The sequence below is a fragment of the Magnolia sinica genome, chromosome 3 (assembly GCF_029962835.1).
Source record: "Magnolia sinica isolate HGM2019 chromosome 3, MsV1, whole genome shotgun sequence".
Lineage (NCBI taxonomy): Eukaryota > Viridiplantae > Streptophyta > Magnoliopsida > Magnoliales > Magnoliaceae > Magnolia > Magnolia sinica.
In genome coordinates this window covers 55,551,894-55,565,813 of record NC_080575.1, presented here as the reverse complement: position 1 = coordinate 55,565,813, position 13,920 = coordinate 55,551,894, and the positions used below count along the sequence as shown (strand labels likewise).

General features: G+C 38.4%; 1 protein-coding gene across 1 annotated transcript in view; it reads right to left on the bottom strand.

Moving 5' to 3' along the window:
* Positions 1-280: 280 nt before the first annotated feature.
* Positions 281-13,920, bottom strand: part of LOC131238886 (putative multidrug resistance protein) — a 29,661-nt gene continuing 16,021 nt past the window's right edge. Inside the window, exons 2-7 of the mRNA XM_058236475.1 lie at positions 9,492-9,589; positions 5,459-5,699; positions 4,515-4,972; positions 2,831-3,371; positions 800-2,682; positions 281-677 (exon numbers count right to left, since the gene is read on the bottom strand). Coding sequence (XP_058092458.1) covers positions 281-677; positions 800-2,682; positions 2,831-3,371; positions 4,515-4,972; positions 5,459-5,699; positions 9,492-9,589 — 3,618 coding nt within the window. The remainder of the gene's footprint in view (positions 678-799; positions 2,683-2,830; positions 3,372-4,514; positions 4,973-5,458; positions 5,700-9,491; positions 9,590-13,920) is intronic.

Sequence of the window (13,920 nt, the reverse complement as noted above, 5' to 3'; positions counted from 1 at the left end):
GATACACATGCGCTGAAATGGAATTACTTTGATTTTCATTTTATTACCATTGAGTTGGTTGATATTGATGGTTCCAAGTTAGCATTTCGTATTTTGGGTGATTCAAGTCATAGTCCTTGCATCAAAAGATAGCAAAGGCATTAATTTGTGGTTGATTTTAGTTTCACAATGCACTGAATATGATTCTGACAGATGTTGGGCCCAAGAAATCATGAATGCTAAATAGTTGCTCAGTGCCTAACTCCTGCCTGGGCCTTGTCTGTTGATGTCCCATGCTTTTTCACACATCAGTTTGGGGACTCCTTATTTCAAAACTAAAATTCCGTTGAAGTCTCACAAGAGAAGCGTATGCACCCTCCTCGCTTTTGGCAAGTAGCTCACCATGTGATCCCTGTTCGACGATCTTCCCATTCTCAATCACAGCTATGGAGTCTGTTTTTTCTATTGTGGTTAGCCTATGTGCTACAATTATGCATGTCCTACCCACCATCATCTTCTCAATTGCCTCTTGAACATGACTCTCAGATCTGTAATCCAATGCGCTTGTTGCTTCATCCAAGAGCAATATTGCTGGATTTTTCAAGATAGCTCTAGCAAGAACTATCCTTTGCTTCTGCCGTCCTGATAACTGAACCCCTCTTTCTCCACAAAAGGTCTTGTAGCCATCATCCATGCAGCTGTTCTCATCAAAGTCATCAACAAACCACAAGCACAATATTAGTTTTTGTCAGAATAACAAAATAAATGTCATTGATGTACATGTATTCATAATCATATTTGCTTGGTGTTCTGTAAATACCTTATAAAATCATGAGCATTGGCGAGAGTTGCAGCTTCAATGATTTCAGCTTCAGTTGCATTCTTCTTTCCATAGATGATGTTATCATGGATTGTACCTGCAAAAAGAGCTGGTTCCTGACTGACTAAGGCAATGTGAGACCGTAGTGCTCTCAAATTATACATCTTGATGTCTACACCATCTATTTCGACTGATCCTTTTAATGGGTCATAGAATCTTTCAATTAGTCCAATGATAGTGGATTTTCCAGACCCGCTTTGTCCAACCAATGCAATGGTCTTTCCAGCTTCAACCTTGAGGCTTAGACGGATGAATATCATTTGTTTAGGTCTCGTCGGATAAGCAAAGTCCACTTCTTTGAGTTCGACATCTCCATTTATCTTGTTTGGCTTGATCGCATCTGGGTCATTGGTTTCCATCTTGCTCTTCCTATCCAGAACCATGAAAATTGATTTTATGGCATCAAAGCCCTTTGATAAATCAGATGTCATGCTGCCAGCCTCTGCTATAACTCTTCCTGTTGTCACCAAGATGAAAAATGTCTGGAAGAGGTGCTTGTAAGTGATCTTTTCATGGTATAGCAATCTCCCACCATACCAAAATATGAGGCCTACATTGGCAGAAGTTAGAAACTGTGATACAAAGAGACCAAAACCAGCATACCATGACTGCTTTTGGCTCTCATTTCGTGGGCCTTTTAGAGAATCCTCAAACAGTTCCATGATCTTTTCTTGAGAACAAAAGGCAGTGATGGTTCTATGGTTCACAACAACCTCGCTTGCTAATTCACTGCTCTTGTTTTGTGCTTTCATGACTTTCTTCGACATGCTCTTCATCAGGACACCTCTTCCATAGAAAGAACCAATGATTAGTGGTTGCAAAGCAATAATCACGACTGCAAGCCGCCAGGCTAATGCCATCCCCAAGGCAACAGCTAAGGTGGCTGCTGATAGAACCTGAGCCAACAACGATAAACGATCACAAATGAGTGACCTCATGATGCTTGCTTCTCTGGCGAGCCTTGAACATATGGCCCCACTTGTGTTGTTCTCATTATCGAACCATTCGATTTCGAATGTCAAAACCTTTGCTAGCATCATCTCCCTTGCTCTTTTCATCAAGTGCTCTCCCATGTAACTGAAATTGTAATGCTGCACGACATTGGTGATGAAGGCAAGGGTAGCATAGCTCAGGAAAATAAAACAATATAATCTTGTCTTTGACCTGATCTCATCGTGATCATTGAGAAAGTAAGCAGAGAGGACTGCTCCCATGCAAAAAGAATGCACCGGCTGTATCACTCCAAAACCAATAGCACCTATGCAACCGAATACAGTCTCCTTCCACTCAGGAGCTGTCATTTGCAACAGATACCATAGAGATGGACTACTGTAACTATCTTCTTCAAGCTGGTTAGTCTGATTCTCATGATCAAGAGATAGGGATGGCCCTGATTTGTTCAATATCTGAGCATCATCGTTAATATTTGTAGCAGTAGAGTGATTACCGCTACTGTCAGTTTCTTTTGGTGTCGAAGAAGGTCCATCTTTCATTGACGTTTTCTGCAGTCGCACCATTGTCGAGTATGGGCCATGCTCATTCTGAATAAGTTGATCATGAGAACCAGATTCCACTACCTCGCCCGACTGAAGAACAGCGATCAAGTCAGCATTGCAGAGGGTTGAGAGGCGATGGGCAACAATGACGGTTGTTCGTCCGATAGAGGCTTGATCTAAAGCATCCTGCACAGCTTTCTCCGACTGTGAATCCAATGCACTAGTCGCTTCATCAAGGAGGAGGATTTTTGGATCCTTGAGCAAAGCCCTCGCAATGGCAATCCTTTGTTTCTGCCCTCCAGACATCTGAAATCCAAATTGTCCAACCTGTAACGAAGACCCAGTTATGATTATTAGATACAAAGGAAAAGGCAATAGCAGCACAAGTTGGTAGATGGCAGTGACTGTGGCAGCTGTGGTAGAAGTGAAAATCAATTCTACAAACATCAAGATTGTCTTGGTGCATATTTCTTACTTGGGTATCATATCCATTGGGTAATTGATTGATGAAGGTGTGTGCATTGGCCACTTTAGCTGCATTGATAACTTCCTCCTCCGAAGCGCCCTGTTTCCCGAACATAATATTCTCCTTGATAGACATTGCAAAAAGTATGGGCTCCTGACCAACGAGGCCAATTTGATGTCGCAACCATTTCAATTGGAGGGTCTTCGTGTTCTTTCCATCTAGGAGGACTTCTCCTCCAAGTGGATCATAGAACCTTTCGATCAATGAGATTATCGTGGATTTACCAGAACCGCTACTGCCCACCAAGCCTACAGTCTGACAGGCCATGACTCTTAGATTGAATTTCCGTAGTACCATGCTCTCCGGTCTTGAGAGATAAGCAAAATCGACATCCTTGAACTCCAATTCTCCTTTCGTATCCGCCATGATTTTCCCACGTTGATCATCAGAATCTATGCTCGGGACCCTTTCAGTTATTTCAAATATCTGAGAAGCTGCCACAGATGCTTCAGTAAGGTACTTCATATTCGCAAGAGCACCCCCAAGTGAACTGCAACATTACAAGTTAGTAGTCTTTATTTTTTGTTTACATATCAATATTATCTATTAAATGCATGAATTAACGTATATCTACTTCTTGAAGTACTGCTAATAGTGAAGAATTATATATTCTCCAACCATCAAATTTAATTAGTATGCTCGCACCTTGAGTTTGTGCATCTATTGCCATGCTTCAATTACCATGACCATTCATCTCAAGGACCCCACCGTGGAAGAGAATGCACCAAAGATCTTCTAGATTGGAAGATCATAGCCATACAATTTTTGCCCGGTGGACCATTTTTGTATTATTTCTTAATCATGTATTTGGGAACTTATGGAGTTTAGTTTAATAGAAAAAGAGGTTGGTGTGGACATTATTTAGGAAGTTTTTAATTATTTTTTACTTGAACTTTTTGGAAGAGTTCTGGTGGCTTTTTGGTAGATTCCATATTTTTTGTTGGAAGGTCTTTGCATCTTCTCTTTATATTTGAATAGGAGTAAGTAGGACAGTTCTATGACTACTTGAGGGCCTATATTAGTTTTAGATCAAGAGATAAGAGTTCAGATTAGGCTTTTGTTTGTTTTGGGGTTTATTATATGCAATGTAAGTGGATGTTTATTTCTATGGTATCAATAATCTTCTGCTGCAAGTTATTTGAGACATGCTCTTCTTCTTCTTTTTTCTTGTGTTTGTTTCCAAAGAAAGGCTTCCAACGCAATATATCACCTACGATCTTTTGCAGGCTAACTTAAGATATGAACCATTTCTACAACATTTTGGCCCTCGAAAATATCCACTGTCCTCGAGAGAAAAAGTGGAAACAGAGATTGACAAGGCATGAAAAATGGGTCCATACGACAGTTGATCGAATGGTATTTTGATCTTGTCTAATTGGTTTGATTATTGTTTGTGGGATTGCTTGAGAGATCTTGTGATTTGTGGTCTGGTTTGTAAAGATAATCCCCGTAGTTTGCATCAGGACCAATCGTGGTGCCCAATCAAATCAATGTTCTAGATCACTGAACCATGGGCCCCACTTTTATCTGAGGATTCTATTTATATTCCTGTGTCAAGGATCATGCAACTTAATAAAACAATATATCCACTTTTTAAAGTTAAATCTAATAAGTCAATGATATTTCAACTTACAGCCCTCCAACAACAATGCAGACGCCTGCGTTAAAGACATCTCCACCTTGGGCACCCTTCTCCGTGACTAGAACACTTCCATACCATGCCTGAAATGCCCAGACAGCAAAGCCAATACCAACACTTCCAATTGCGATACCCTTCATCAGTCCTTGTTTGAGCCCAAGCTTTAAGCTTTCTTCCAATGCAGCTGAGAAGTTTTCTTCCACTTGACGCTCTCCGACATAAGAGAACACAGTTCTAATCGAAGACAATGCCTGCTCGGCAATACCTCCCGCGACCCCATAAGCTTCTTGTATTTTCCTTCCAACTTCCATAAGCAATTTTCCATATACTATTCCCGGAACAATCAACAAAGACAATGTTGGAATGGTTACAACAGCCAGTCTCCAGCAGAGAAACAAGGCAACCATCTGAGAAGTGAGGAATGTTGCCACGTTCATAAGGAAATTTGGCATCTGCAACAGGGGGCTGTCAAAACAATGGATAGAAGTAATAAAAAGTTTTTTATGAATTGAACCATTCTTCACTTGCTTGCGAGAAGAGGATTCTGAATTCTACTCTCTCCATGTGTGTGTGAGACTGGGGACATTCATTAGGTGGGCTACCACATATGTTGTTGCCTACAAATCAGGAAGTTCAATAATCAGGTGTCCAACCATGTGCATCAACTCTGGACCATTTCTAACCATTCATATTCCTCATACAACTGACCTGCCTAATGATTGGACCAGCCTGAATTCCAAGTCATGGAACATACACCATGCACCCCACCGCATGAACAAGTTGCATATCACACATGCAATGATAGTAGGAACTTTGATCCTTGCAGTTTTCATTTCTCTCCATGTATTGCACCTATAGTGCAGCCATGATGCTGAGAAAATGGCATTGCCATGTAAGTAATAAGCAAGTGTATCTATGAAAGAGGATGAAGAGGATACCTTTTCACTGAGAACATCCTGTATGGTGAGTGTATCGGTCGAAATACTGGAAACCACTTGATATGTTGTCGAAGTGCCACCCCGTGTGTCAAAGAAACTGACTTCTTGCCTCAACAACGCCCATAAGTATTTCTTTCGAAGACGAGAAGTTTGTCTCTCTGCAGTCCGAGCCCAACAGAACCCTTCTGTTGTTTCAACAATCACCAAATGATGAAGACAAAGAACAGTCACATTTAGCACTCTGAGTATATTAAGGCTAGAACTTTAACTTGATGGTGATCTACTTGATATCTTTTCTTTTTGGTATGGAAGCTAGTTCTAACCTGATATCTCAAAATTGAAGCGAAACGTGCAGCCCATTGAACTATGGGCTTGATCCCATCTCAGTAGGCATTTTGACTAATGGATATATGGTGCTTTGTGATTTCAACAGCAGCGTAAAGAAGGAAAAAAATAAAAATAAAAAATAAATCCTAAGGCCTGTTTGGGAGCTTGTAAAATAAAAGGAGAGGAAGTGACATTTTCTTTGAATGTTATTTTCCAAGAAAGCATTTGGAGAGAATTATAATTTATTTTTAATTTTTTTGAAAACACATTCTTGGAAAATGTTTTCCACAAAAAATGGAACTCCAATCAGGAAAAATGTCTCATTTTGTTGGAAAGTATTTTCCACCCAAATACTTTGCCTTCTAGAGGTTAGATGCCTTTGAATTTGAGAACTTCTGGTGCTTCTTAGGCTACCGTAGATGTATTATTTATTTGAATTGCAGTAGATAATTAGGTTAATTGAGAGCGAATGGGCATGAATTGGGGCAAATTGCAAATTGTGTGGGAATCTAGAGACTAGAGTCTATGTGAATCTTATGGAATTAGAAACCTCCACTTCTTGGGTTTCCTTATGTTTGTTTAGTAATGGAAAATAATGACCAGTAGTGATGAACGTAATGGGTTCACACTTCGTAATGCTCTTTGAGAAAAAATTTGGGAGGGATAGAAGTGGTAGAGAGGAAGGCCATGATGTTTTGTTGCAGAAGGAACTTGTTTGATTTTGCATGCTCTAAACCTTAACTGTTTGCAAATTCCTCCTTTTGGGGTGGCCTAAAACGCAGTTTTGAGCATGATTTTGTTGGCACATGGGCGGTGTTTGGTAAACATATATTAGGTGGATGATGATCAATGGTTAGATGATATTTGGCCATATGATATTGCCCCAAAGGATTTGTAGTGCTGATCATTTTGTTTTTCAATCACCCATGTGTTGCTCATCAATGGTTTGGATCATCTAGTTTGATTTTGATGTAGAACGAGGTGAGGAAGACTCAATGGATATCCAAGATTGCACAAACTTAAGGCAGAGGTGCCCAATCAGGCAAAAAGGGTATAAACGTGGATTATAGCTTCCTTTGGCCATAACCTTGTGAGCAGTATCTGTTTCATCTTTCGTGAGTACAATATACCGTTGGAAAGCTATCGACAAGCTCTATGCCCTGGCCAACTATCCATAATTCCTGGCTCCCAAACAATTTCAAAATATTCAATCGTTTTAGGGGTAAATTATGGTTTTCAGTTAAAAATTATTATTTTTACTAAATTCAGGTTTTGCTAATAGGGTATTTTAGGGTTTAGAGAGTCCCGGAATTCCTTATTTGAGTCATGGGAGAGAGTCTTTATCAATTTAGAAGTCTTTTACTATTTTTATTAAATTTACTATTTCGAGAAAGTTACAAATTCAGGGTTCATGGCTTATATAAGTCATATGAAAGGATTTTGTAAATGGACTTTTGATCAGTAAGCTTATTTTTGTTTCTCATTTTTTAGAGATCTCTCCCCTATTGGATTTAGGTAGTCTATTCTCTCTCTCCATGTCCCACTACATTGTATGGTCTAGATGATTTGCAAAATCCTATTGATGTATGGCTTGCCAGATTTCAACTTTCCCTTTATTGATTAGCATATGAAGCTCCCTGTCATTGTCTGTATCTTTCTTCCATAAACTAAATTATGAGAGAAATAAATAAGAAAGAAGAAACTGAACTTCTTCCCCAACCGAAACAGTACATGGTTATAAGTAAGATTGAGAGCTTTAGGGAGTGAGGAATTCAAGTGAATCTTTACACGTTGGTTTCTTTGTTCTAGCTCAGTCGTATTTCTTCCTTCTTTGCAAAAGTAGCACAAAAGTTATTCTATTTGTTGGATATCTCTCAGAATCTAGATTATTCTACCTAAGACTCAGTCCTGCTCTTGATAATCTATACTTTGGGATTTTGAACATGACAAATTCACATTCTCATCTTGAAAGTTTCACCTTCTTAACAGATTCACTCTCCTGTCTTGGTAGATTCCCACTCGACTTAATACATCTATGGTTCTGAATCAACAAACTCAGGCTTTTTATTGTAAAAGTTTTGCAAATCGATATCACTTGCAGACATGACTAGTCTGATTCTACACAATCCTTACACGTCTAGTTGTAAATTGGTATTGATAGAGTCATGGTTTTTTTTTTTTTTTTATTATTATTATTAGTTAATCAATTTATAGGTTACACTAGTTGATTGTACTTGGTCTTAATAAATTTGCTAATCTTGTAGTTACATATCCAAATTTTGAGTTACTAACATTAAGATATTTTTAGTATATTTTCACATGAAAGGAATGTATGTATTATCAAGAGAGAAGCACAATCTTCTCACTATCTACTTATATATATGTGTGTGTGTGTGTGTGTGCGCGCGCACGCGCGTCCGTGCGTGTGTGTGAGTGAGTGAGTGAAAGGAGACGGATATTTTATAAAAAACGAGCACCGAGATGGTACAAATGTTACGACCCTAGAAAGGAAAAATACAATCTTTCAAAACATTTATGCAAGAGGCCCACTCCACAACATATAATATCCCCCTACTTGTGACCCTCTCCACTCAGTTGCTTTTGTTATGAAAGCACGTCACTTTCTTTCTCCCCAAATCACCCAAAGGGCAGCCAACAAATATAGCCTCCAAAGAGTCTTCACTTGCTTTTGAAGCCCCATGACATGTCATGCCTTAAAGAGCCTTCACTCACCATCTAATATTATGCTATACTGTATTATACATTCATAAATTAGTGTAGAGCATTTCAAGTTTGCTAGCATTATATAATATTGTAAGATATGCTTATTGTAGATATCATATATAGTGAACACTTGCCAGTGATGAGGATGGATTCTTCTGTTTTTTGGTGGATTGTTGTGATATAAATGATGAGGATGAAATCAATTTGGATTAATAACTACCAATAAATAATTTTCTTTACATTGTCATAAGAAACATGTTTCTCAAATATGTATTACAATGCGAAGGCAATGTTACAAGGCTACCACAAGGTTGTAGGGGGGATTAGAGGTTGGGTTCAATTTTCAAAAAATACAAAGTTATTTGTTACAATCATGTGTACATGATTGTAAATAAGGGTAAAACAATCTAATGTGAATATAAAAAAATGCATCTATAACTATGGTAAAATTGTTATATATCTAAATTATGTTCAAGCTTATGAGTGCCAAATGTGTACTTGAAAAGAAAGGAGGGAACCTCTGAAAAGTCACTGATAATCATTAAGTCATCACATGTTGTCATCATGGTCATGGTTTACAACTCAGTGTTGGTGTGCTGTATCGTTCACCACAATACAGTGTTGAATCGCCCCTGTTTCAGGCCGACACAGGTCGATACAGCCATATTGTTCATGGGCAACACCAGGATGTATTGGGTGCAACGCAAGTGATTTCGGACAATGTTTCAAACATGGTCATCATCATCATAACCTTGTCCCAGATATTTGGGATCGGTTTCTTTGAGTCATGGTTAGTCAATGATCTAACTGTATTACTAGTTGCGTTGTTTCCATTCTTTTTATTTATGAGAAAACATATGTAAACCTGTTATGTAATACTTATGTAGACTGAAGTTTGTTGATATGTGTGCTTCTTGCCAAATTACATTGTCATTCCAAGCAATTATTACCGTTTTCCTAAAAGCTTTGTAGGAGGAAAAACATTTGTGGGAGAAAGAGGGATGAAAGAAAGAAAGCTCCAGTACCTAGAAATGCACCAAACCCGACTGCAAAAGCCAAGTAGATTAAAGACAAAGCATCCTACAAAAGGAAAATTAAATTAAACATGTCAGATTATATACACAAAAGAAAATGATAGGGAGAGTATTTGATATGTTTATCCAATTCATGGATTAATTACTATCAATGACACCATTGTCCTTAGGCATATTTTAGTCCTTTTATCTTGTTTTTTGTGTGTTGGACGAACCTCAAACACTGGTACACATAAATCAAATGATCGTTTCCTATGGATTTTTCCACTAATTCATGTATAGATAGATTTTTGGGTAAACAAAGATATTTGAAACCCAACATCTCTTACAGAATAAGCAACCTTAACCAATGAGGTGGCAAAAATGTTGTTGATTTAAGATACTATTTATATCACTTAAATGAGATCTAAAAATATTTATTAACAATTCTAGTATTTTCAATTTATTCTAATTAAACAGCAAGTCAGCAGGTTAGTCTTCATGTCAAACCAACCCAGTTGAACATCAAGTCTGGTTTAGTTATCGGGTTTTTGAACTAAGGTCAAAACAAAGGTCTCTTTTTAGTATGGCCTTCAAAGAGAATTTATATTGCATTTGAAATTGAATGCATTATTTACTTATAAATGTAAGAAGAAAATAAATTAAAAAGGTAATAACTTAAAAACTAATTTGTGTACAAACATGGCCTAAAAGTCCTGATGCATCAAAATGAGAATATTTGGAGGGATATATAGTCCGTATACAATTAAAAAAGAATGCGAAAAAAAAAAAGAAGAAAAAGAACTAGCTGCATTCAATTTCATCTAGTAATTTTCTCTTTGGGTTAATTGTAGCTCGTTGAAAGGTTCTTTCATTGGAAAGAACCATGTTGGAGTTGTATACGTGGCTGGAGGATTTTCTGTTGCAAATTACCATGTCGGAGTTGTATACATTGTTGGAGGATTTTCTGTTGCAAATTCTCTGCATTCATTCTTCTTCTTTCGGTATTTAGAGAGTTTGTTCTTTGATGATTGCATACTTGCATCTATTAATGTGTATTTCATTTGAAAGGTCGTTTAGTAATAAAATGTCATGTCTTTATGAAGCCTTCTTTTATTCCTCGTTTATGTTTGTATTTCTCTTAAGTGAATGAATACCAGTTGTCAGTTTCTTTTGATTGTTTCTTCTCCTTCATCATCTGGATTCATGGTCATGATTTTGGCATGGTTCCAAAACTCAGGGACTCGGCTCGGAAATTGGACGAGTCTTGACTCAGAACTAAGTCACTTGCATTGGGAGATTGGTTTTTCATTTAAAAAAACAAAAACAAACAAACAAAAAAAAAAGTATGAAGTCTCTCGAAATCAGAACGGCGCTCGAGTCGCCGGTTGAGTTGACTGAGGAGACGGATTAGCTACTCTCGCTACCACCAGCCAATGGCCGGTGGTCGGTTTTTTGTGGACCCACCATGATGTATTTATTTCATCCATGCCGTCTATCTATTTTTCTAGATCAGTTTATTGTATTAAACAAAAAATGAGGTATATCCCAATCTCAAGTGGACAACATTACAGGAAACAGTGTTAAATGAACATTGTGCGGATTGGATCGGACTGGATCCCGGATCAAATCGGTCCGGATTGGTCATTGATCCGAACTCGACTCGATTTACGGTCGAATCTAAGTGGGCATACTCAATCTGACCCAATCCTAGCCTTCGGATCGGATCAAGTCGAATTCTGCCAGCTCTGAGTGTATATGTGTGGATATATAGAGAGAGGAATGCTCACGTGCACACCTTCTTACGTGAGTACTTGTGTGCACATTTGCACACGTGTCTTGGGTGCAAAATCTGAATGGTCCACATGTTGGGGCACCCCTTAAAACCTCACCATCCCAAATTTCAGCCTGCTACAAAACTCTGATAAGCTATGGAAAAAGGAAACAGTTTCCTCCCTTGATTTGCATTTCTCTTTGCCATGGGCCACTAGAGTTTTGGATCAGGTCAAAAATTGGGCCCGTAAAGTGTCAGGGGGTGCTGCATCACATAGACTGTTCAAATTCCCTGACCATGGGCCCACCTTGATGTACGTGCTGTATATCCACACCGTTCATCCATTTTGCCAGCTCATTTTAAGGTATGTGCTTAAAAATGGAGAAATTTACGACTGTGGACCCCACCTTTTATCCCGTGGTTTTTAGAAAGCAATACAAACTTAACGTACGTACTTAGACCTCCTCGTACGGCCACCGAATTTGAGGACGAAAATACCCCTGCCTTCCTCTGGCTGGCGTGTAGAGACGAGCGCTGACGGACGGTCCGGCGATGGAGAACTCAGGTGGGGGCCACTGTGATGTTTGTGAGAAATCCTCCCCGTCTAAGTCCATTCATAGGGTCACAAAGACCTGGATGAAGAGGAAAAACAAATTTCATAATGATCCAAAACTTTTGTAACCCCTAAAAGGGTTTCAATGGTAGACGTTCAATTACCCACTGCCATTTACAGTGTGGTCCACTTGATAGCTAGATCTGTCTTATTTTTCATCTCAAGCCTTAATACGAGTTCGCCAAATAGATGGACGGTTTGGATATAACACATACCTCATAATGGGACCCACAAAATCGGTGGGAATCACAACAGGGAAGAAAGAAAGAAAGAAAGAAAAAAAAAAAAAAAAAAAAAAGGAACCAGCGAGTTGGGGTCGACCGGGTTGGGACCCGACGACCGGGTCATAGCTGGGCCTGGCACTACCGCAGCAGTGCCGCGGCTGTCTGGCAGAATTATTATTATTATTATTATTTTTTACATGGAGAACTTTTTCCCCCTTTACATTTTTCTCTAATACATAATTATGTAAATATGTATATATAAGTATATAAAAATATTTTTCTATCTTTTAATTCATTTCTTTGTCTATTTATTTAACAAGCATATCTCCTAAACTAGAATGATTTACTTAACTTACCACATATGATTTTAGGGTAGGAGAAGCTAATTTAGCCAACCAATCTAGTTATTTTCCAATATTCCATTGGATTGGAAAACCTCTTTTGACTCTTCTTTTTAACTATAAACGATGGAATTCTCCATTTCGATATATAAAAAATGATTGCTTTGAGAAAACATTGAGTGGGGCAAATTAGAAAATTGATCGAGGGACACATGAAATTTAACAGTGGAAACATGAACACACACTCACACTAGTGGAATTTCACATCCTGTCAGCAATGAACATTCCGAAAGCAGTTGTCAAATCTATCAACCGCGCGCTTGTAATTTTTTTTTTTTGGGGTGCTTCTGAGCAAGGAAACAAGAGACATTGGATCAGTTGGAAAAAAATCTGTGTACCATTCCATGAATGCGGTCTAGGTATTTGAAAATTTGGGGACGTTATGCGTGCTCTTCGAGTCAAAACAGTGGGTCTGGGTATTCGAAAATTTCGTTTTGCCCCGCTGTTTTTCTAGTTTGCCTCGCTCATAATTCAGTTTGCCCCGCTATTTTTTTAGTTTGCCCCGCTCATACTTAAGTTTGCCCCGTTCATATTTCAGTTTGCCCTGCTATTTTTTTAGTTTGCCCCGCTCATATTTTAGTTTTCCCTGCTGTTTTTCTAGCTTGCCCGGCTCATATATCAGTTTTTCCCGCTGTTTTTCTAGTTTGCCCTGCTCATAATACAGTTTGCCCCACTGTTTTTCTAGTTTGCCCCGCTCATAATGCAGTTTGCCCCGCTCATTTCAGTTTGCCCTGCTCGGGTGGTAGACTCTTAGGAGTTTCAACACCTGGTCAAGCGTTCGAGAATCCGTAGGTGGTGAAATTCCACTAGTGTGAGTGTGTGGGGGTGTGTGTTCATGTTTCTCCTGCTACATTTCATGTTTCCCTCGATCAATTTTCTAATTTGCCCCACTCAATGTTTTCTCAAAGCGATTGTTTTTTATATATTGCATTAGAGAATTCCATTGTTTATAGTTAAAAAGAAGAGTTAAAAGAGGTTTTCTAATCCGATGGAATATTGGAAAATAACTAGGTTGGTTGGCTAAATTAGCTTCTCCTACCCAAAATCATATGTGGTAAGTTAGGTTAATCATTCTAGTTTAGGAGATATGCTTGTTAAATAAATAGACAAAGAAATGAATTAAAAGATAGAAAAATATTTTTGTATACTTATATATACATATTTACATAATTATGTATTAGAGACATGTAAAGGACTCTGTAATTCGGATGCTCTACATAGTAAAAAGGGCCACTAATGACACGTGAAGGGCTACCTACATGTGCGAGGGGTGTGACATCTAAAAGTTTCTTAACAATAAGAATAGCCTACACTGTTGGATAGGGCCCGTATCTCTGGACATTTTGCATTTCCATTTATGAAAAATAAACCTTATTTATTTTGATT